Source organism: Athalia rosae, chromosome 2 (genome assembly GCF_917208135.1).
Source record: "Athalia rosae chromosome 2, iyAthRosa1.1, whole genome shotgun sequence".
NCBI classification, from domain to species: Eukaryota; Metazoa; Arthropoda; class Insecta; order Hymenoptera; family Athaliidae; genus Athalia; species Athalia rosae.
In genome coordinates, this window is record NC_064027.1 from 16,227,099 (window position 1) to 16,249,518 (window position 22,420).

At 35.5% G+C, this 22,420-nt stretch overlaps 5 protein-coding genes across 11 annotated transcripts; 3 read left to right on the top strand and 2 right to left on the bottom strand.

Annotated features, from left to right (window-relative positions):
- Positions 1–77: 77 nt before the first annotated feature.
- Positions 78–7,396, top strand: LOC105692114 (leucine-rich PPR motif-containing protein, mitochondrial). 2 transcript variants are annotated; one of them, XM_012411118.3, is made up of 21 exons: positions 78–335; positions 422–570; positions 726–848; positions 915–1,182; positions 1,284–1,515; positions 1,603–1,779; positions 2,102–2,315; positions 2,397–2,609; positions 2,727–2,965; positions 3,095–3,265; positions 3,501–3,632; positions 3,824–4,019; positions 4,112–4,304; positions 4,645–4,876; positions 5,072–5,234; positions 5,378–5,558; positions 5,713–5,920; positions 6,006–6,192; positions 6,318–6,596; positions 6,775–6,926; positions 7,011–7,396. In XM_012411118.3, the coding sequence occupies exons 1-21, from the start codon at positions 187–189 to the stop codon at positions 7,053–7,055; spliced, it is 3,903 nt and encodes a 1,300-aa protein (XP_012266541.2). In that variant the 5' UTR covers positions 78–186; the 3' UTR covers positions 7,056–7,396. The 2 variants fall into 2 exon arrangements, with proteins under 2 accessions (XP_012266541.2, XP_012266542.2); XM_012411119.3 differs by having other exon boundaries at positions 79–335; positions 918–1,182.
- Positions 7,397–7,471: 75 nt separating this feature from the next.
- Positions 7,472–8,680, bottom strand: LOC105692116 (barrier-to-autointegration factor). Of its 2 annotated transcripts, none has more exons than XM_012411120.3 (3): positions 8,444–8,680; positions 7,881–8,025; positions 7,472–7,780 (listed from the first exon to the last, which is right to left on the bottom strand). In XM_012411120.3, the coding sequence occupies exons 2-3, from the start codon at positions 8,004–8,006 to the stop codon at positions 7,634–7,636; spliced, it is 273 nt and encodes a 90-aa protein (XP_012266543.2). In that variant the 5' UTR covers positions 8,007–8,025; positions 8,444–8,680; the 3' UTR covers positions 7,472–7,633. The 2 variants fall into 2 exon arrangements, with proteins under 2 accessions (XP_012266543.2, XP_048505228.1); XM_048649271.1 differs by having other exon boundaries at positions 7,639–7,780; positions 7,913–8,025.
- Positions 8,681–8,845: 165 nt separating this feature from the next.
- Positions 8,846–14,438, top strand: LOC105692102 (microprocessor complex subunit DGCR8). Its single transcript, XM_012411095.3, has 7 exons — positions 8,846–9,066; positions 10,423–10,901; positions 10,990–11,073; positions 11,283–11,673; positions 11,753–12,030; positions 12,134–12,564; positions 12,690–14,438. The coding sequence occupies exons 2-7, from the start codon at positions 10,454–10,456 to the stop codon at positions 13,020–13,022; spliced, it is 1,965 nt and encodes a 654-aa protein (XP_012266518.2). The 5' UTR covers positions 8,846–9,066; positions 10,423–10,453; the 3' UTR covers positions 13,023–14,438.
- LOC105692103 (RILP-like protein homolog) lies at positions 13,864–18,738 on the bottom strand. Of its 4 annotated transcripts, none has more exons than XM_020855863.2 (8): positions 18,286–18,738; positions 17,823–17,955; positions 17,567–17,694; positions 17,004–17,374; positions 16,681–16,707; positions 16,095–16,175; positions 15,798–15,896; positions 13,864–15,692 (listed from the first exon to the last, which is right to left on the bottom strand). In XM_020855863.2, the coding sequence occupies exons 1-8, from the start codon at positions 18,583–18,585 to the stop codon at positions 15,569–15,571; spliced, it is 1,263 nt and encodes a 420-aa protein (XP_020711522.2). In that variant the 5' UTR covers positions 18,586–18,738; the 3' UTR covers positions 13,864–15,568. The 4 variants fall into 4 exon arrangements, with proteins under 4 accessions (XP_020711522.2, XP_020711521.2, XP_012266519.2 ...); XM_020855862.2 differs by having other exon boundaries at positions 17,814–17,955; XM_012411096.3 differs by lacking the exon at positions 16,681–16,707 and having other exon boundaries at positions 17,814–17,955.
- A 144-nt stretch (positions 18,739–18,882) lies between these two features.
- On the top strand, positions 18,883–22,420 carry LOC105692010 (sec1 family domain-containing protein 2-like). 2 transcript variants are annotated; one of them, XM_012410875.3, is made up of 10 exons: positions 19,065–19,474; positions 19,579–19,827; positions 20,012–20,284; positions 20,390–20,574; positions 20,717–20,978; positions 21,055–21,183; positions 21,399–21,630; positions 21,729–21,831; positions 21,945–22,091; positions 22,177–22,420. In XM_012410875.3, the coding sequence occupies exons 1-10, from the start codon at positions 19,283–19,285 to the stop codon at positions 22,388–22,390; spliced, it is 1,986 nt and encodes a 661-aa protein (XP_012266298.1). In that variant the 5' UTR covers positions 19,065–19,282; the 3' UTR covers positions 22,391–22,420. The 2 variants fall into 2 exon arrangements, with proteins under 2 accessions (XP_048505217.1, XP_012266298.1); XM_048649260.1 differs by lacking the exon at positions 22,177–22,420 and having other exon boundaries at positions 18,883–19,474; positions 21,729–21,875; positions 21,945–22,086.

Consider the following 22,420-nt stretch of genomic DNA (forward strand, 5'->3'; position numbering starts at 1 on the left):
AGTCGACACAACCGCAGTGGAAAGAACTCGAGTTCTCATACCCACCGTGAATAGCTCCCGGCGCAGGCGTATTGGGAATCTTTAAGTAATCCGGCGCACGGATAACTTTTTCGTTAAAGACCTTTCATGAACGTGGAAAACCACAAATGGTTTGAGTAAATTTAGTTTGTTCATACATATATTACAATGACGACTCTTCTACGATCTGCGAAGTGCGTCCGCAACTACATTAAATTCGCCACCAAATCAGGTTTCAGTCATCTTAATACGAATGTCGGCGGAAAACTATTCTCTTACAATCTAAGGCTATATACGGCCCCATCGTCCTCAGCTAGGTAAATTATCAGACACTTTAGGTAGAAGACGATTTGCTTTGATATTACACAACCAGTTGCTGAGATTTTTCATTTTAAACCTATAGATCTCCCACGACACCAAAAGCCGCAGAACAGTCGCGAGATAACCCAAGACTCGAGGTTAAGTTGCAATTGTTGGACAACTATGTCAAGCAGCATGGAGTGGTATCGACAGGAAAATTGCGAAGTCTTTTAAGAACGTTGAACGAAAGTGGTATGTATCCTCAATATCAACAAATTTTCTTTAGTTTATCAAATTGACTTGAAAATATTTCAACATTTTGTACCATGTCATGTGCCGTTACATCACTTATCTAACTTTTACTTTGCATCCTAACGTTGGTCTATCAAAATTGACAAATATTGCAGAGTATGTAACCAGCACGCAAGGTCTAATGTTGCTGCGGTGCTGCGGAGATTTGATGCCCAATGAATTGCCCGAAACAAAATGTGAGCTTGTCAACCAAATATGGAAGAATTTAGAAAAGTCAGGTATGTATACTATACAGTTCATTGATAACTTTTGATATCACTAATACATGAGAGATATTTACCAAGTAGTTGAGCTGGATTTGGCTCACTATAATGCTCTGCTGCGTGTGTACAACGAGAATGGATACGCATTTTCACCTACTGAAGTTTTGGCTGAAATGCAACGTAAAGGGATTGAACCCAACAAACTTACATACCAACGATTAATAAACTATTATTGCCAGCAAGGAGATATCGATGGAGCCGGTAAAATATTGGCATTCATGAACGAGAAAGGAATCCCACTAAATGAAAATATTTTCACCGCTCTAGTGAGGGGTCACTCAGAAGCAAAGTATGTACCTCTTTTATTGATAGTTATTAATGGTTACGATTATTTTTCATTTGTACTTCAAACTTCTGTTATTGTTATAATTGTGTTTTACATTTTTTCAGTGATATGACAAGTGCGGCAGATATTTTATCAGTTATGAAGCAAGCTGGTTTGGAACCAACTGGTGATACTTATAAGGAACTCCTTTGCGGTTATGCCAAACAGGGTGACATGGAATCTATTACACGTACGTTGACTGAGTGCCAATCAAAAAAGCTGTTTCTATTACATACAGATCTATTGCATGTCATCCACTCTTTGGCTTGCAACGGACATGGTCAGCATATTGAGACAGTGAGTTCTTTATTTTACCAATGGACGGTTTGTCTGGAATTTATTAAAGAATTCTAATATAAGTATTATCGTTTGTGATTTCCGCAGATTCTTTCTATAATGCCCAAGGGAATTGGTTATTTACGAGACATGTTAAGTCACATTTTAAAGTTAATTTATGCTGGTCAAGTAGATGCTGCTACTCAAGTATTAGCATCTATACAGCGACGTGAAAAAGGTACTACCGGAGCTCAAGTGATCGCAAAATTGGCAGAAGTTGATCTGGTGAGAAATTTTTTGATGTTTATAGAAATTGTAAGTGTTCAAGCTTCAAGTTAAAGTAGTTGTACCTCGACATTAAGCAGTAAAAATCCCGATCGGAGTGCCAGACATCCTTAACATACGCAAAGCACGTAAAAAGTGTCAAATTTCAACGTAATTATCTCACGTTACAGAAAGTGGAAGTAAGTGGGGAAATACGTCTGCGTAGTTATCACATCAATTGAACTGTAGTTAAAATTTCGAGTGATTCTATAGAAAATGCACCTTGCAGTTATCAATAATTTTTGGTAACTACTAATTTTTTTTTTTTTTCCTCTAATTTCAGCCATTACCGAAACTTATCGATTTAGTGAAACAAATCGTTGATAAAGGCATTCATTCGAATGCCCCATTGATAGTTCTTGAAAGGTTTCTCAGAAATAGTAACATCGAAGGAAGCTTAGCTTTTATGAAATTTGCCAAAGAGTCCGGTTCTGAAATAAGAGAACATTATTTTTGGCCAATTTTGGTTGCACTAGGAAAGTCGCAAAATAATGAAGGTAGAGAATACTGATTATCTGCATCTCTATCCGTGTAGAGAACCACTGCACTGATTAACCAACATGAATCTTGTTTTCTAGGCACCATGGATTTATTAAAAGCTATGAGAGATGAGTATGGATTGTTGCTCTCAAATGCTACTGTGCGTAATTATGTTTTACGGTACAAAACTGGTGAACCCGATGAAATATTTGCTCAGTTAAAAGAAATTTATAATTCACCGCCTATGGCTGCGTTCATGACTGTGCAGCATCTAATTTCTGAGAAAGATCTCAAGGCAGCTGCCGATTTTGGTATGAGCATACAATGTATTCCAGCAAATCGCTCCAAGTTTTTGTTCTTTGATAAGCTTTTCATCTGAACTGTCTGGATAAACTGATATTTAATATTAACTATAATAAATATCACAGCTAAGCAGCATGAGTTGCCTCCCAATTCAACTTTACATCGTGATACACTTGTGGCAAGTCTGAAGCATACAAAGGATGTGACGTCTTTTGTCTCAATTATCGATCAAATGAGTAAAACATTATCAGAATCAGAGAACGACAACAAATCCGAGAGCCCAGTTGTAGCAAATGCTATTGAAGCATACTTAAACTCTGCCGCCATTCAACTTAAGACAGAAAATCTGGACTTATTTATTAAAGTACGTATCTGTCGAAAGGCCTCATTGTCTAAGCCATATTGAAGATCATTCTAGAATTTGGAGATGAACCATCAAAATTTACTCAACATTTTTCTCAAATCGGTATTTTTGTTTTCATCGTTGCACCAGGTTTTAGAGGAGCTACACGAAAGAGAATTGCAAGTCAGTGATACATGCATTTCATTTCTGCTACGAAATTTGGCTGATCGTATGACACCAAAGTTGCAAACAATTCTTAATAAATTAAGTAACAAATATTCCACCATAATACCGATCCGATTCGCAAGAAACAAACTCTGGGTAAGTATTGAGGATCATCATGCAATAAGATATCGACTATAAAAGCATACATTCATATTTAACAAAATAAATCGGAAACTTAGTAAATTACAGAGAAAGAATTATCAACCATAGTATGAACAATTTTGTCTCAAATGTGAATGTACACTTGCTCGATTCTAAAAACACTGAATCTTAGGTTAGAACTTTATTGCGTGGGCCAAAGTGGAATATATTTTCAATTCTTATTTTACAGGCAATTGCCCGTTTGGAGAAATCATTAGAGAAATTGAATAGCGATGATGAAGCCGCTATTGATATCAAAAAAGATCTTATTCGTCTATACTCATATTTACACGATTTGCCAAATGTTATCCGAATAGCAGAGGTAAGTTTAACAATTGCAAAGATATCTGATTTTTTTCTCAGAGGTCAGCCAGACTATTGAAGTTCGTTGAATAAGCATTGGAAGAAATTTCAATTGAATAAAATTCAAATTGTTTACCAAATGATTATGATTCATCAAATTTTGAAAACTAAAAGAATTTATATGCATTATCGGTCTCATTTTTTTGACAGGATTTCCAAAAACAAGGCGTTGAATTTACTGCTGATGTTTACAAACAGCTTTTACTGGCTTACGCTGTTACTGATCAACTGGATAAAATAGAAGAATATTTAGCAATTGTCAAAAAAATGGAACCGGAATATACCTTGACTGGTCAAAAATCTATTCATTACATTACTCTCCTTATAAATTCTGATCGTACTGAAGGTTGGTTTCTCTACATATGTGTGATTTCTTGTCAATTGTGCTTATTATTTTATTTTTTGTGTTGTGCTAACTTATATATACGCATGTTACAGATGCCCTAAAATTTTTGCAAGAGATAAATACCGATGACACAGAACCAAATTACTGGCCAAAATTGTTGTCATCTATAGCTCAATTGGGAGATCCTGAAGCTCTAGAAACGATATATAAAGTGGTTCTGGAAAAGGATGTTCTTGATATCAATAGCCAAAACTTGAGGCCGCTAATCAAAGTTCATTTTGTTAGGTGATAAACGGCATTATTGTTCTTCATCACTTTTCGACACATCAATCTTAGGAAATGTCAAAGTAGCATGAATTCTTGATATTCTCTATAATATCACTTTACTCTTTACTAGCTATTTAAAAATAACTATTGTGTGACTCGCAATTTTTAATGTGGCGAGTCCACTTTCGTTGGAATTACAATGGTATAATTTTGGGTGTTCTAACTTTCTTACTCGCCTTCCAAAATTTCATGAATCAAACCGCTCAGGGAGCTACAAAATACATCGACTAAATTCAGCTAGTAATAATTTTTCAGATGATCTTTAGTTTAAACATTATAATTTGGTTTGTTTTGACAGAAACGACTTCGATGCAGCTCTAAACGCAATGGAGAAAATATGTGAAAAGTACAGGTGTACTCCCATGAAAAATGAATTGGCAAAGAAGTTGATAGAAACAGAGAATGCTGCGGCCTTACAACGCCTTACCGATATCAGTTCACAAGTTCATGGAGAAATCAATTCTCTTTATGATCTTGTTCAAAGCTTTATAGAATGTAATTTTCTTCGTCAAGCAAAAAAGATATTAGAGGTGCGGTATATTTCATAACATTCTCATCAAACATAATTGGATAGATTCGATCAGACTACCTTTTTGAAATGTGCGATCAGTTCGTTTCAACCTTCTTGCTCATTATTTGCATATTTTTTATTTTCTACGCGGTTATACTGAAAATAAAAATAGGACTCATTAATATGATTAAAATAATTAATAATATTTTTACAGATTTCCAGCTTACATCCGAAATTCATGAAACTAAAGATGATCTCTCAGCGCTACAGCAATCAAGGAGCAACAGATTACTCGGAGAGACTCGTTTCAATTATCAAAGAAGTACCGTTCTTTAAGAGCATGCCTGAATTTTACGGTGATCTATTGAATTGTTATGGTTAGTATTATCCTGATGGTGCATGTTTATTTATTTTTTGTCTCAAATTCGAAAGTGCTGGAATATCATTGTAAGGATTTCTATTCACAACATAATTAAAAGCTGTACTCATTGTGAGATATTATACATTGTTTGGTTAACAGATATAGAAAATAAGTGGGAAAAAGCTTTGAGCCTGCGAGCAGAAATGGAGCAAGAAGATATTCAACCATCTGAGATATTCAATGAAACTCTCAACCGCTTACTACAAAGAAATGGTCAGTTATCTATCAAAAACGACCCTACGTCCAGTGTGGCCAAAAATAGCTCAGAAGACTCCGAAACGTAAGTAATGACACTAACTAATTCTCAAGAAGTTAAGGAATATTGGCTTTCGAATGCTATAATTACGAATGAGACACCTAAAGTAAATTTAGATGAACAGAACACTCTTCCAAATGATAAGGAATATTGTTATTCATCGATTAATTATTTCTAGCATAAATCAGCCAATTCAGAGGAATATGATTGCACAGCTTGAGAATCTGTTGCGAAATGGAAAGCTCGAAGAGGTTTTAGAATCAATCCATCAATTAGTTGCCAGCGGTAAATTTCAAAATCTAAGAACGTGTAAAATCTTTCTGAAGAAGCTCAGTGATGCTGGAGACATAGAATTTTTACAGAAATTAGAGAAACACCTTCCCAAAGTAAGTAATTTTTGCGAATAATACCTATCCTCACAAACACAGTTTTTCATATTATCGGTAAATGAACTACTTTTATTTTTAATAGAACAAGAAAGTGTTGATCAACTTTGAAAATTATTTCTGCAAAGCACATTTAGTGAAGGGACAAAGTGCTGAGTATCTCGATTTATTAGACACACGATTTGGAGATGTAGATTCATCTTATACTAGAGAATTTCCGATGACTTCAATACAACAAATTCTGCAATCACACCCTGAATTGGTAGACAAGTGTAAGTTCTCATATTTGCTATTGAACATGAACAGCCCGAATCAATTTTTTTCTAGTGAAATAGAGTAATTTTAATTTTGAATATCGTGCGGGTATTCATTTGTCACAAAAATGATACAATTTCAGATACTCAATTTGCTGAAAAACAAGCAGAACGGGGATTCTTACAGCCAATTAATATGCTTTGGATACACTACTTTCTGAATGAGTCAGAAAAAGCGAACCCAATATGGACCAATTATTTAATTGGGAGTCCATTTATTGCGTTCCATCCTATTCTCCAAAACGCCACTAGAACAAACAATCCTGAGTTAATAAAAAGGTTGCTGAAGACGCTGGAGACATGGCCTAATTTGAATACAGAAGCAAAAAAATATGTTTATACTACCCTGATAAAATTGTATGGTAAGAATTCAATAGTATATGATGAACCATTATAATATAATAATTGCACATGATTCGATACCTTTATGCGAATAACATGTTTCAAAAACTCTCAAAACAGGACCCCAAAATATGCATGGATATTTGCATATTGCCATCCATATTGTAACAGTAAAATTGAATATTCTCTTTATTGTAGATATAATGGGCCATTATCAGGATTCTATTAATGTTTTACAAGAGCTGACAAAAGTTTTGCCTCCAAAAGATGTACCACTGGAACTGGTAAAGCGGATGAAGTCTCATCTATCAAATAAAGAAATCACGCTACCAGATCATCTTAAAGAACAGGTAAATACGGCTCTAAATTGTGGGTATCAATTCCGTTATTTTGACATTCTGACTATGATTAATGCAGTAATTATTTATCTTCAGATTGAAACAGTACTAGCTAACACAATCAACCAACGAACAACCTGATTTGACAAATACGACATAAATTACGGATAACAATCATTTCCTAGTTGAAGTGGCGTCATAGTGTAAACAACCTACTCCATAGTCCAGTTAATCAATTAATTCAGAAAGTTCTTAATTGGATTGTAATAGAGAAGAATGCAAAATCAGCACCCACACGATTCTTCTCTTTCCAAACAATCGAATTTTTTTCAACGGTTCATTATGAGCATAGTCACCTTCTACGTAGTATACATTCTGCCAGCTGACTACTTGGTTTGAATACAATTCGTAGCTAAGTATAGAAAAAACATTAATTTTATTCATGTAAATATTTGATAATAAATCAACATAGAGTCATAAAATGTTGTTACTTGAGTGTATTCTTTGCATATGTATAGAAAAGTAACATTGAATTCTAAGAAAGCACAGATGTGAAGTCAATTTACTTAAAATTTTTATTCATAATCAAGTGAATATTATATACAACTGAAGTTGGTAAAACACGTTTACGTTGTAAACGGTGATAGATCATTTAGTTAAAATGCCAATTTCAATCTTTTACAAAAATATAAAAAACATACATTTAATTTTCTTATTATTTACAAGAATTCTTCACACCAATCGCAAAGGCACTGGTAGCAATCCTGAGATTGTTTCGAGTTTGCAACACACGTGTCCTTCATCCATTCTTGAAACAACTCCTTGTCTTTCTTGAGAACTAAATATTGGCCAAGTACAACATAAGCCTGTAAAAACATTCAAATTTGGATTAGAACCTGTGATATCAATTTCCATCTGCTTTGCATGTTACTCTTTCGAAGGATCAATTCAACAAAATATAGACACCTTATCAAAGCCAGCTGCTTCCAATCGTTTACCTAAAACTTCACCAACACCAGCTAACTCGGTCACAGGCTTTTCACCCATCGGTTCAGCTATAAAATTTCTATGTTTCTGGGATGTGCTGGACATGATGCTGGTTACTCTGCAACTGAACAATCTGCTGCTTGAGGATGTACAAGTTTTTACAATTTCACATGCACAATGTTTTCCATCAAACATCACCAAATTCTTATAATATCATTATTTTATTCAGTAAATATTAAAAGTTGAAGTAAGATGTCAAAGTTCAAACTGAAGGTGAGTCACGTTTGTATCAGACCTCAATTACATTATTTGCTAATAATAATAAGTTGACGTAGAAAATTTGAAGTCGATTGATAGATTATCGTGGTTATGCATGAAGTCACAATAACGTCCTGTAGTGTTATTCGTGAATAGACTTAGCCGGTTAGTTCTGCAAGCATGACGATGCTAACCAAAAAATGTCAGAAGACGGGAGAATTATAACAAAAATTTTACCACAGAAGAGAAATTTTTCTGTAAATAATAAAACAGTTTTCACATACCTATAAGTATTCAATACAGATTTATGTATATATTTATTACTGGGAACTACGCTGTTTAAAAGTCAGACCACCAAACGAAGATCAAACGACCAAACCATGGTACCAAAACTTTAGTGGGACGTTAACGCGCGTCACTTTCTATGTATAGACCATTTGGCACGCGTTGCAATCACCAAAAGATTAGTGGGTATGGTAAAATCCTTTTCGGTACGATCCATACGATCGTTATTCTGGCGTTGGAAAGCTGTGACATTTTGTACCGAAGTGGTGAAAGTTGATCATGATTTCTGGGTATACGAGGGAGAGGGAGCCACATTTCAAAGTAGAGTCCGCTTTTTTCTGCAAGTAGGGTTGAGTAGGGTGTACTTGGTATTCTTGGTATTAACAACGAATTCGTTGGCATTAGGGTGGAGCTCGAACCGTGTCGAACGCCATGATCCGTGGGCTGTTGTTGGCCATGAGTCGAAATTGGTTTGATCTGCTTTCCGAGGTGTAGTAGCCTCTGTTACCAAAAAGGGTTACCTGCCTGCCACGATGTTACACATAGAATCGGATTCCAAACAACTTCGGAATTCCATCAATGAAATCATCTACTGGTCTTAAATCAATAACTGAAGAAGCAGGTATTATAGAATTTCATACAACTAAAATTTTTTTTTTAATTTGGATTCCTCCGTCTCTCTATTTCAGTCTCTGATACTGTAATTCCGCATGCAATATACGATAAAATAGCTGCTATTACTGTAATTAATCGTTAATCCGGTTGATCCATTGTGCTTGCGAGATGGTAGTCGATAAGACCAAGTCCACATCACACCGTAGGATTACCTATTTGTTGCCATCATATTTCACATGTATTTACTTACGTACGTAACTGCTGATTCTTGCTCTTAAGGAAGTGGAGATTGTAGTGTAGTAGGTGAAATTTTCAAACAAAGGAGAAATTGATACAGATATCCGAGATATTTCGCAGATCTCGCAGAATTTTCGAATCTAATTTTTACCATTTTTTTTAAGATAACGTGTCAGGCGTGATTTATACAGACAACAGAATTCTCTCGAATTTCAATCCATAATTATTTTAAAAACTGAATTCTGTGAACAAGTTTCTTTAGAAAATCTTGATAGTCTTTGCCAGACTCAAAATGACTCAACGTTAACTAGAAATTAGTCAGCGGCTAGCCCCGGCCAGTATCAGGTGCAAGTCTTTAATGTTGCCCCCGTCTAGCCGTGGGCCTGATATGCTGCAATAATGCTGATATCATCAATCGACTTCTACGTTTTATTTCGGCTTTTAAAAAAAATCATGCAGTACGTTGTTGTGGATCTATACCGGGCTACAAACTGCTAACATCAATGCAAATGTCCAATTTTCGTCGCCACTTCTGAAATGGCTTCAAACTGATTGGACTTTGGTGTCATTGGTGAAAGTGGTGCAGCCAGACAACACGTTTATTGAATCCACGTACAATTATTCGAATACAACAGTATATTTGTTACACTATGACGGTTAACATAGGTTATTACTCTTTCAATAATTTATGCATATTTGTTTAAAAACATGACTATGATATCATCAAATTTCAAGTAATGAACTGTACAGGCTTTATAAATGTATTTCCAAGGAGTACAGAGGCCATGTCATCTAAGCTGATAAACTTCTAACTTAATTGACATTATCAATTGAAATCTAATAACACTGTTTATTTTACCAAAGTTCAAAAACAACAGTAAAAATTTGCATGCACCATGAAAAATGCAAGGAGAACCCAATCTAATTTGTGTCTGGTTAACTCATATATGCCAGATACATTTTTATATATGTATATCCTTGCAACTTTCAAAATAGTGCAAGGCGTATAACAGTTCCTCAGGATTAATATTTTTGTGCAACATCAGAGCTTTTATGTATTTTTGATATGAACTAATGTGCTGTATTCTTAATTATGTATCTGTAGCATCTTAATTTGAACTCCTAGCATTTCGTGCGCCTTCTGATACCAGTTAGTCATGGCTGACGAAGAAAACTCTTGTAAGAGATTAAAGTTAGATGATGAGCCCAGTAGAGATGTGGATTTCTCCAGACTGGAAACGGAGAAGCCTGCGGAATGTCCATTCAAGAACCATTTGGATGTATTACTAGATGAGGATGATAGTATGAACATTTCAAATGTTAGATCCGATTCAAATCACAATTGTAATGGAGAAACGGTCAATCAAGGTAATATTGACTCAGAGCATTATCGCCAGGATCTATCGAATGGTCATGAACAAAATGACGACAATGACTCAAGTCCTAGCACTCAAGATCCTTGTGCCAGCGATGATTTAAGACATTTTGATGTTCTTGACGATTTGGAGAGACACCCAGATCAAGATGGGTCTGATTCTGACTCTGAATCTGATAGTATGGATTCTGATGTACCAGATGAAGAAATTGAAGCCATGTTGGAAGAAGGTGAACTTTTAATTTTGTGCCTTCTGTTCATGCACAACAATCATTTAAATTAAACCGAGTGTAAATTGATTTACATTGAATTTTTTAGGATTGCCTGAAGAATTTAAAGGAAAGCGGAGAAAAAAAGCAGATGGGATGCCATATGAAGAAAAAGAGAAATTAGTTTTGGATGGTGTGTCATCGCAATTTCTTTATTGTTTGTTATAAACTAAAATTGGAGTCTTTCACAACTTACAATATCTTTATTGCTCATCGCCTGAGAATTTGAGATTATCGGTGGAATGTAGTGAGCCTTTTGTTTTTGTTTCTTTTCTAAGAAAAAGAGGTTTCAAAATTACCATTATTTATATTAATCTATATTTTTCTGCAATCGCTTTACAGAGATAGGGCACAATCACTTCGATGTTTTACCTGAGGGTTGGGTGCAAGTTACTCATAACAGTGGACTTCCACTGTACCTGCACAAACAGAGCCGTGTTTGTACGTTAGCCAAACCATACTTCCTCGGACCAGGCAGTGTACGAAAGCACGAAGTACCTGTAAGTGCTGTACCTTGCTTGCAATATAGAAGAGCATTGCGCGAAGAAGAAGAAGAGGAAAAGAAGAGAAAGGAGAGGGAAAAGGAACCCACTGTGGAAGCTTGCAGTTTGCCCAGTGCTAAGATTGAAACTATTCAAGAAAACAGGGCAGCACATTCTTTGGACAGCGAACAACTCAGGAATTATTGTCAAGCATTGTTTCGATTCAAAGCAATCAAAGTCATGAGATTCCAGTAAGGAGGAAACCTAGTGATGTGAATGATTTATAATCAGGTGTTGAACTCTGTGAGTACAGGCAATTGTCCATTACAGATCTTGGTCAGCACGGCGAAAGTTTACAAAGAATAAAAAGCATCGCAAACAGCTGGAGAGACCAACGTTACCCGATGGCACCAAGTTGATCACTTTCCCAGTTGGCGGGGCCTCGATATCTGGAAGCTGTAATACAGCTGCCGGAGAAGACAGTGGGGGGCAGAGACCTCCTAAACACTGGATTATGAATCCATCCGGGAAAAGTTATGTTTGTATTTTGCACGAATATGTCCAGCATGCCCTCAAGAAACAACCGACTTATAAATTTAAGGAATTAGGTGAGTGCTTGGTCTTCATTTTATTATTCATAGTGATTTATGCCTACCTGTGCTAAGGTACGGTACATACTAAAAGTCAAAATGTTCTCCTTGTGAATTGCAGAGAATGCATCTACGCCATATTCCGCAGTGGTCTGTATAAATGAAATGGAATATGGCAGTGGCTTTGGTAGCAGCAAAAAACAAGCAAAGGCAAATGCAGCACGCAAGACTCTTGAAATCCTAATTCCTCAGATGCGGGATAAGATTTCGGGAGATTCAGGAGATGGTGCTAATAATTCCAGCAGAGCTCTCAAAGCTTCAAGAGGTACATCCGAAGCTGATCTCTCTTTTTTCGATGAAATTGCGATCACTGATCCTCGAGTCGCCGAGTTCTGTGCCAAAACGACAGAGCCTTCGCCTCATGCAATTCTAATCACATGTCTGCAACGAAACTTCGGTCTTGGCGATATGCATATTAACTATTCCGTCAACACCCTAAAGCATCAGCGCAATGAATTTACAATGCGTGTTGGAAAACACGAAGCAACCGTGGTAAGCAGAATACAATAGTACCTTTCATATTTCGAAACTAAAACTGTGGCTGATCGATTCGTCGGGCTTCTGTTAGCATGACTTATTGTAAAAAGTTGACCAATTGTATTAACTCATTTTTCCAGGTTTGCCGTAATAAAAAAGATGGTAAACAACGAGCAGCACAAGCAATATTACAACGATTACACCCACACATCCAGTCTTGGGGTTCACTGCTAAGGTTATATGGATCACGCAGCGTCAAATCATTTAAGGAAAAGAAACAATTGGAACAAGAAATTACGCTTCTACAAGGCAAGGCTCTAGTAAATCAGCCAAATCACGCGATCTTGGGTAAGCTCCGACAAGAAATGCGTAAATTAGCGGAACAACGCCAAGCAGTGCAACCAATAGGTAAATTCCTACCACCCGATTTACCGACTGGCTCTGCAGCTAACTTGAATAATGTTGATCTATAAACTCCTAGTCCGATGTGGCATTGATTCACAATCATAAAGTAGAGATAATACAATTCAAATATTAAAATGAATCTGGCACACCTATAATTTGGCCAATTGCGTTATAATACGTTACATTGTAGCACTGAAAATAGTGTTATAGAACTTGATGAATTTTTAATTGCTGGAGCAATGCACGGCCCCATAGCTATTAGGTTGTTGTTTTTTTTTTCCGCCAAGTTATTGCACTCTTTAAAATATTGGTGCTGATTTTGTTCAACCGTACAATTTTGTTCATCTACCATTTTTATAAAGTTGAGCTGAATTTTTTATTATATTTATAACAACTACCCGGGTAATAAGTTAGTGATTTCTATTGAACTGATTGCTACCAATACGGTAATGTTAATATTAACTAATGTTCTAATTGATCAAATAATTGATTGTATATTATTAAAATTGGATGCCCAATCTAGGGTATGTATTTGGCTATTACAATTTCAGTGATCGAATCAGCAGTTGCTTTATGCTGCCAATCAATAGTAATAAGAATTGTTCATAATATTCGTTAGATTTATGTTAAAGGAACAGGAGGAGCCATCGAGGATATCCTGCGAATTTTTTTAAAAAACTTTTATTAGTTTGATACTACATATGTTTATTTTGGCACTGTGTAATACGATCAATTTGAAACACACTGTCCTAAATTGAAAGAACTTAATCTATTTTTTAAATGATTGATAGAACAATCAACATATTGTAAATGAAAATTGTACACCGAAAAAAAAAAATTACCAAAAGAGAATATTACTTGATTTTACAACGGTTAATGAAATTTGTTCGATATGATTTCCACCATGAAATTGATTTGTAAATAATTGTATCAAGGCATACGTTAGCTAAATAGAGGATGATTTCTTTTTCTTATAGTATAAAAGAAAGTTGAATGAAGACAAGAAAACCACCTATAATGTAGATTAGTAGATGTTATTCTAATGAGATGTCCAAATAGGCTTATGATAAGACCTAGTGTTCGTAGTCGTTAAGGAGTAGTTTTCATGTTAATTGAACAATTTTTGTACAGTTGGATGGTTTGAAAAGAACTGATGCAAGCATATTGAATCAATTTTGATCAAAATATTTCCAAATAACAGATTCTGCAATATTTTTGAAGAATTATAGTTTTGTGTAATCATGTGAATGGTTCTAGAATTATATCTTGCAAAGGACGTACGTACCACTCAATGCAGCAGACTATAGATTATGACCTAATACTTTACACATTAGAAAGAAATGTACTTCAATGAGTTTAATCTCAACGATTCTGAGTTATTGCGATAAACTTGAGCTAGTAATTTTGTTCCATGTTATACCGCTTAGAAATAAGTGCTATAAAATATGTGAAGCAGAAGAATAATATACGTCATCAATCTTCAACCCTCACTCATTATTAGCAACATTATATTGTTTTTTTTAATGTTCTTTAATGGATTCTCGATATCCTAATATTTCTATGTATACATGGTAATGGTCTTTTGACATTCAACTCTATCAATTTACAATTACGAGATAAGTTGTGTTTGGGCATATTTACATGGGACTCTCGTCAAATATGTATGCAGAAATCAAACATTTTTCTACACATGACTATGTTACCGTAAATGATCGAAATTAGAGAATGTCGACTTTCACCGGTGAATGTCAACAGATACCAAATACGTCGGTGAAAGATCGAATATTTCATTACATTGTTGTATATTCGGACCCTTTCCGGTGTGTGTCGACATGCTCTGCATGGTGATTGTCCACGATTACCGGGGTAAGTTAGAAATAAGGGTATTTATCAAATATTTTGCACATACACTAATCGACCATTGTGAATGTTGACATTCAGCGGTGAAAGTCGATATTCTTCAGATTTCGGTGTTTCACAGTAACAATTATACCATTAAAATAACACGAATCGTGAGTGTGGGTGCGCCGATACAGCAAAATAATGTTTCAGGGATAATAGGTATCTACCAACTCGGAAAAAAAAAGCTTTGATAGTATTTCAATCCAATTGTATATCCGATGTAAATATTTTCTTAACAGATCCTAATGTCCTATACTAAGTTTCATGTGAATGTGTTATTTCACTAAAATCTTTCTTTGGAATGATGGTTTAGATTTCAAGTGCCGATATGTGTTCAATGCAGATAATTAAAATACGTACTTATTAACAGCAATCCTAATATACATTCGATTCGTATTCTCTGATGAGTTGAGATAAATATATCTTTCAATTTTCAAAACACTTCTAGTAAATTTTCTCAAACATATTAGACCCCCCAATAGGAATCATTTAAAAGAATTCAACCACAATTATCAGTTATATACAAACAGGAACATAAATGCATCTTCAGTCGAACACGAGGTTTTAAACAGAAACGTTCTCGATTTCGAGACACTTGATAATATATACCACACAAATTAAACTTAAGCAAAGTTCAGCTAAAAATACTTCCTCATCACGGAGTTCAAATAGCATTTCATATACTCAGTACGTTCAGTTAATAGGCAACTAATTAAATCGATGTATCGCTTGCGCCATTTCCAGATAGTGCCATTTTAGAAAGACTGGAAAGACTTCTTCGTGGACTGCTACTGCCTAGAAAACTGCCACTGCTTTCCGAGAAAATTTTGCGAAAGCTGTAACGGATTTGTTTGTTATGTGTCATAAGTTCAAAATTAAATTATCTTGGGAATATTTTCATATCTTTATTTACAATGTCTGTAAAATCAAATCATACTCACAATTTGCGAATGCCTGACTCCGATGACTTCTTCCAAGGTGCATCATCTGGCTCATAAGGCAATGGTCCTTGTACTGGTGCATCTTTGTCATCGTCAGGCCTAATATAGACAAAGACTCTTGAGATAAAACAATATCACTGGTACATAATCTAGCAAATTCATTGATTGCAAGAAAGAATATAAAGCATTGTGAAGATCTTAATGATTTCACGATTGTTGTAACTTGACAAAAAATATTCTCTCTATTATTCGGTAATCAATTAACAATAAATTAACATAGGTGAGGAGCAATCTTACGGGGCAACATCATTAGTCACTGAGGTGGTGGGAGTAGCACTGTGATTCTGCCAGTTACTAAATGGAATCGCGGGAAGCCCACTGCCTCAAGATTGTTGCATGTGGAGTAAGTGTAGGTGAAACCAAACAGCCATGCGGTTGGAAAGCGTACAAATTGAAATGATAAACAACAAATTGCTGTATTGGAGACAACTTAAGTGATTTGTATTTTATCGGAACTGATCAAAATTGATTATTCAGGTATTATTAAATTAGAACTGCAGTTCTCATGGATCCATGATTTTCGAAATTATAAGATCGAGGAGTTTTAAAAATAACAAAAATTTACTGGCATTCGGCTATTGCAGACCTAATATGCACAAAAATCATCAGCAGAATTTTAACTAATACTCTCACAGACTTGTACCAACTGACATCAATAAAAATTGAAAAATTTATCTCACAATTGTAAAAACATAATTTCTTTTAGATCATTATGAAATTTAATGAAAGTATGAAGCGTTCAGTGTCTAAATTAAAAAACCGGTATTTTTGCGCATTTGAGAGAATGAAAATATATAAAAAAAAAATAATACATATAAATTACCTATACGGGGTAGTAAAAGTCGAGGTCCTGGGGTAGTAAAAAAAAATATTACAACCATGACAATTTGAGTGTGGCTAGCTGCAAAAGAATACTGTCTAGATTACGGTGCAATTAAAATTATGTACAGTTTGTCCAATAAATGTCAGTGAAATTATATGCACAGGTTTGGCTTGTTACTTCGTTGACTAAGAAATAAATGGATAAGTGGGAATGATATCTAATTAAACAAATGAGAGAATTAGACTATTAATTTTGCGCACACAAACTTTTGAAATCAAAAGTAGGTACTGTGCAAGTGGTATTTGATTAACATCTCCACATACGTCTCAGGCTTGGGGCGGTAGAGTTCCAGCTCATCTTCGAGATCTGAGACTCTGGCCTTCAGTTCATTTCTTTCATGTAAAATTTCTTTCAGTTCAGCAGTAGTAAATCGAGGCCGGTCTGGATCATCCAAATCATAAACTGCTTTGTTAGCAAAATCTGGAGTAGGCTGGCACTTTGTTAAATCTTCGTTCTCTTTTCTAGCTAGGCCAAGTCGAGCTCGGAGGTTGATAAGTTCTCGATTCTGATCCTGAAGTTGCGCGAGAAAATCTGCACGCTCCTCAACAAGACCTCTAGCTTGCATTTGCGCCTGGCGCTGTTTACGTCTCAGTTCTCGACCCACTACTCCCAGCTTTTCAACTTGCCCACTCAACTAAAATAAAAACGAGGAAAATTTGGAACAACTAGCAAGCACTAATAGATTACCTATTAATTAGTTAATACATATTCACATGTACAGAAACTATACATTAATAGCATTAAGCATTGAAATTAAGTAATATATTTTAAGTCAATTTGGTCATGGTTCAGAATGTAAGGCTTGCTAGTCTATTGCTGGTCTTACATTTTCAATCTCCAAGGTTTTTTGGGATAATTCTCTATCCCTGGCTCGGATCTGGTCTCTTTGTTGGTCTATCATAGTTCGTAAACGTTGTAAGACAGCAACATCTACCTCTTGACTAGCCATAAATGCTGCAAATAGATTTATAAAAGTATGTATCATGTTGATTCTTGCTTATAGCAAGGGTGTACATTGTTATTGATGTATAAGTAGCATTACTACTACAGTTAGTCGCGGAAAGGGTTAGTACTTTGTTTACCGCTGTCCTCGCTATCGCTGCGCGACTCTTGCAAAGCTGTGGCCAATCGTCTGTTCTCATCTTGTAATCTCGTTACCATACCCACCAAATCTCGCGATTCTTGTCTCCAATGATCCTCAATTTGTTCCAGCTCCTGAACATCATGTTAGACAATAAGCAAAATTGTGAAAAAACCGCTGATCACTAATATTAATGCATTAATCAATTCACTGTTGATCATTGTTTGACGATTCTTCATCACAGTTGAATATAAATAGGTGTTTAACAAATCGTTTTGATAATGTAGTCTTCATCAGTTGTTTAGAACTCTCAGATGATTTCTATTCAAAATAAATTGAATGCAATCAAGCATGTTATGCTGCAAATCTAATGACTCATTTCAAAGATTGCGCTATGAAAATTAGAATAAGTAATTGTGAGTTCCTTTGAGATGATACTTTTTTAAAACGTTGGGAAAACTGACCTTTTCGAATCTTTGCCTATCCTCTGCCTTTTCAATCTTATCATTCTCCAGTTGAGAAATCTTGGATCGGAGTTCTTGGACGGTAGTATTTTCCCGTTCATTCTTTGTTGCCAAACGTTCCAATAACTCCAGGGCATTAATCACTTTTGGCATAAGACTAGTCACGGAATCCGCCCCGAAAACATCTATCAATTTTTCACATTCCTTTCCGATTTCCGAAGCAATATCGTAAACGTCCACCACGGACACGTCCGCTTCATATTCCTCCATTTCTGAATGCATTATAAGATGAAAAGGCATTAATTACGCTTCGGCTGATCGGCCCTTATTAATGTATACAACGGTAAAAAATCGGAGCGGCGAGACACGTCCATGCACAAAAATCACTCTTCATAAGTCGCGTCGTCCGGAATGGATATGACCAATGATTCCAAACGGGCTGCGGCTGACAGTCTGATCAAAGTGTGCGTAAAATCTGGCTGAAGTGTGTATCCGTGTGGTCATTCATGTATCTACTTCGAATGAAACCTGCTCTTTGAATGTTCATCTGCAGTTACTTGTAGCAACCGGATAGGACAGAACGTGACATGCAAGACAATACTGGTGTAAAATTCTGGCAGACGGAAAAAATACCTTTCACCCGTAATAAAATAAAAAATTCGGCTGAAAATCGAGTGAGTTACCATACGGTAGAACGCCGAGGGCCCTCGAGATTGGATTTATACTACAAATAGATACTACCCTGTATCGACTAGGGAAATTGGTTGCATTTGGGCATTTAAAACAAAATGACAGTGCTTTCGAGTTGACACTATAAGTTGGTAGCGCAAAAGTAACGATTGACAAATCTCCACTTGTCAACTTGTCAACTCGTCAGCTGTGGAGTGTAGATTGTCAACGCTATAACGTGCATTCACGTGTGACGTGGTACCCGGTTTATTTTAAGTCTCCGGTGATGTTGAAGCTATAATTTGTTCAACCTTCGTAACAAAAACAAATGGAAAACATAATAAAGGACTTTGCTGACAATTGCTGGAAAGATTGTTTCGACGAATTTAAAGATGCTGCTGTATATTTGGATGATGGTGCAGCAGAGTGTCTACACTGGTATACGGGTGATAGAACTATTAGCGAACTGAGCCATGCTGGAGCAATTGCTGTTCGTGAATTATCAACAAGTAGTTCTCCGGTAAGACCAGGTTTGATTTCAGCATGAATTTGTCTGTTCAGGCAACAGTGCAACATATATAATTGATTTGAATTTCATATTCTGAATTCACCTACAAATTGCAGGATGTCGCAGTTGATGGAGCATGGAAAGCTACTTTTATATATAGCTCCATCGATCCAGAGTTTTATCGACATACGTTAGAAACCATCATTAGTATGAATAGATTTGAAGTATGCACTGTCATATGTGCCGCTCATAGCAGTGTCTTGAAATATAGATCCAATTATGAGACTGAACCTACAGACAGTTATGATATCTTGAAGCTTGATATAACCAGATGGATTTTATTAAGATTAGGAAAAGAATTGAAGGTAAATTCTAGTAGAATGAAATCTTTCACCTTGAAAAATCTTCAATAGTTGTCATCCCAATATTTTTGAACCTATGTGGCAATTCTTTTTTATTGCTGGATGTGACTATAACATCAAATAGTTTGGTGAAATTGTTTAGTATTGATATTATTGATTGCCCAATTGATTGTCGATATATTTTCAGGATCCAATTGTTCAGATTATATTCCGCCCAATTTTTACAGCGTTGATTAATGAAAATGTCTTCGTGACTCCTCCATTTTGGGGACTAATGCCACCGCTCAATAAAGAAGAATTGAACCATTACTTTGAAGCACAGGTTGATTATTTTGTAAGCTCGATGCACAGCATGTTCACGAATTTCAACATGAAAGAAGATATTTATTTCATTGGTAATTTGGCTGAAAATGTTGCGGACAAATTGGAAAAGTTGCCTGAGGCTATTGAAAGAAGAAAGGTTTGAATGCAATATTTGCTTGCAGTAATTGTTCATTGCTCATGAGTCAAATTTGAGCTAGTGAACATGACTGTGAGAAATTTTTAATCAAAAATGTAATTACAGCGTCTAACACGCACAGCTGGAATATCTCTGATTATCGTTGATAGAACGCTGGACCTTTGTACAGCTTCGAGTCATAATACCGAATCACTGCTGGGTAAAATATTGAGTACACTCTCACATCTACCTGGGCATCACAATGACATCGCAGTTAGTATGACAACGCTTTGCCCAGATGAAGATACTATGTGAGTACCGCTAGTTCTCAATTACATACATGTGAACTTCCTTAATGGCACGTGTGGTGCATTTATTTTGGAATGCTATAAATTAAGTGTTCAAAACTCATGGAAGATTGTGTTCACTGAAATATTTCCTTATTATTTCTAGTAGCGAACACCATTCAACATACTGCGCACCAGGCTGTTTAGCCAGTAGTGACACAAGTATGATGAATCTATTGATAACAAATAAGCAAAAAGATGTCTTAATGAGTTTACATAAATTATTGTCGGAAATAATAATTGCCAAGGAGAGTCCAAGAACGAGAATTTCTACTAGGATATCGGTGCATAGTTTGGAAAAACTTGTACACAAATTGAGAGATTCCAATAATTTACAACTGACGATGCAGTCAAGCAAAAAGTTTCAGGTACTATATGATTACTCAAAAAATATTTGAAAAATAGACTTTTCATACATGAAATAATAATCACTTAATTTGGTAGCTGATAATAGCTGTCATTCAAGCCCTAAAATCGAATAAAACAGCTCAAATTGAATTGATGATCAGTTTAGAGAAACTAATACTACAAAATTTGGCAGTAAGCAGGGACTCATCAAGCATTCTTGCTCAGGTGAGTTCGGAATATTTATCCCATAATAGATCTGAATTCACATCGATCATTTACCTATGATTTTGCAAAAAATTACACCATGGGATGTGCTAAATTAAGAATGCGTCAGTATTTAGTATCTTTGGTACTATTTCTATATCCCTAATTCACCCAATTTCGTTATTGTATGAATACCATGTATTGCATTTTTATTTGAAATAATATATTTCACATAGTTGAGCGGCATAATAAAAACTCGCAGTACCAGAGGCTTGAGTGTAGAAAATTTGCTTGGATTGTTAGTATATATATACGCTCTGGCTGGGACAGAAATACGTTTGCCCGAGCAGCAAGAAATACAGCTGAAAAATGAATTGAGTGAAGCAATATACGACGATGCTAAGAGCTACGAAAATCTTATCTCTGGTTTCAATACATTCCCAGACAGTCAGTCATCAAAATTGTTCGGTATGCAATTTATTTATACATGTTGTGGTCCTTGAAATTTCATCACTACATTTCGGATTATTGACTTGATTATTAAAATTTTAAATTCTTCAAATAAGGTAATGGAGAAATATCAAAAGAAAGATCAGTACAAATTGCTTCAGCTATCGAGGAAAATCTTCATAAAATTGCGGGGATGCGAAAATCTTTGCAAAAATATAGGTGACTACTCTTTCTATAAAAGAGATCTAGCTACTGATTAACGAGTACGAAAATTGTAAATATCTACCCATAAAAGGTCAATACCACTGTAGTAAGATGAATTTTATTCAAAGGTCGTTAATGCTCAAACCGAGTCCACAAGAGATGGCTCAATGTGTAGGCATACTACAACAACTGCTAATTGATTTACTGGATCCAAGTAAGCCTGAAATTCCAGATCTCCAATGTAAAACGTTCTCCCGCATTACTGCTGGGTTCAAGTAAGTAATTTAAATCAATGCCCTTATACATTAATTCTGATCCCCATTAAATTTCAAATTTTTTATTTTCATTTCCATGTACCAGTTTACTTCTGAAAGGTCGAACGAAGCAACACCCTATGGACAACGACTGTGTAATTATTTACATTCTTGGGGGGATCACAGCTGAAGAAATCAAAATTGTTCATGATCTGTTATCATCTCAAAGATCCCATCAACGGGTGATACTAGCTGGTTCTAGGCTATTGAGACCATTTGATGTAACTAACGATATACTTTTGAATAATATCAATACATAACAATTCCAAGCAATAATACACTATGTCAAA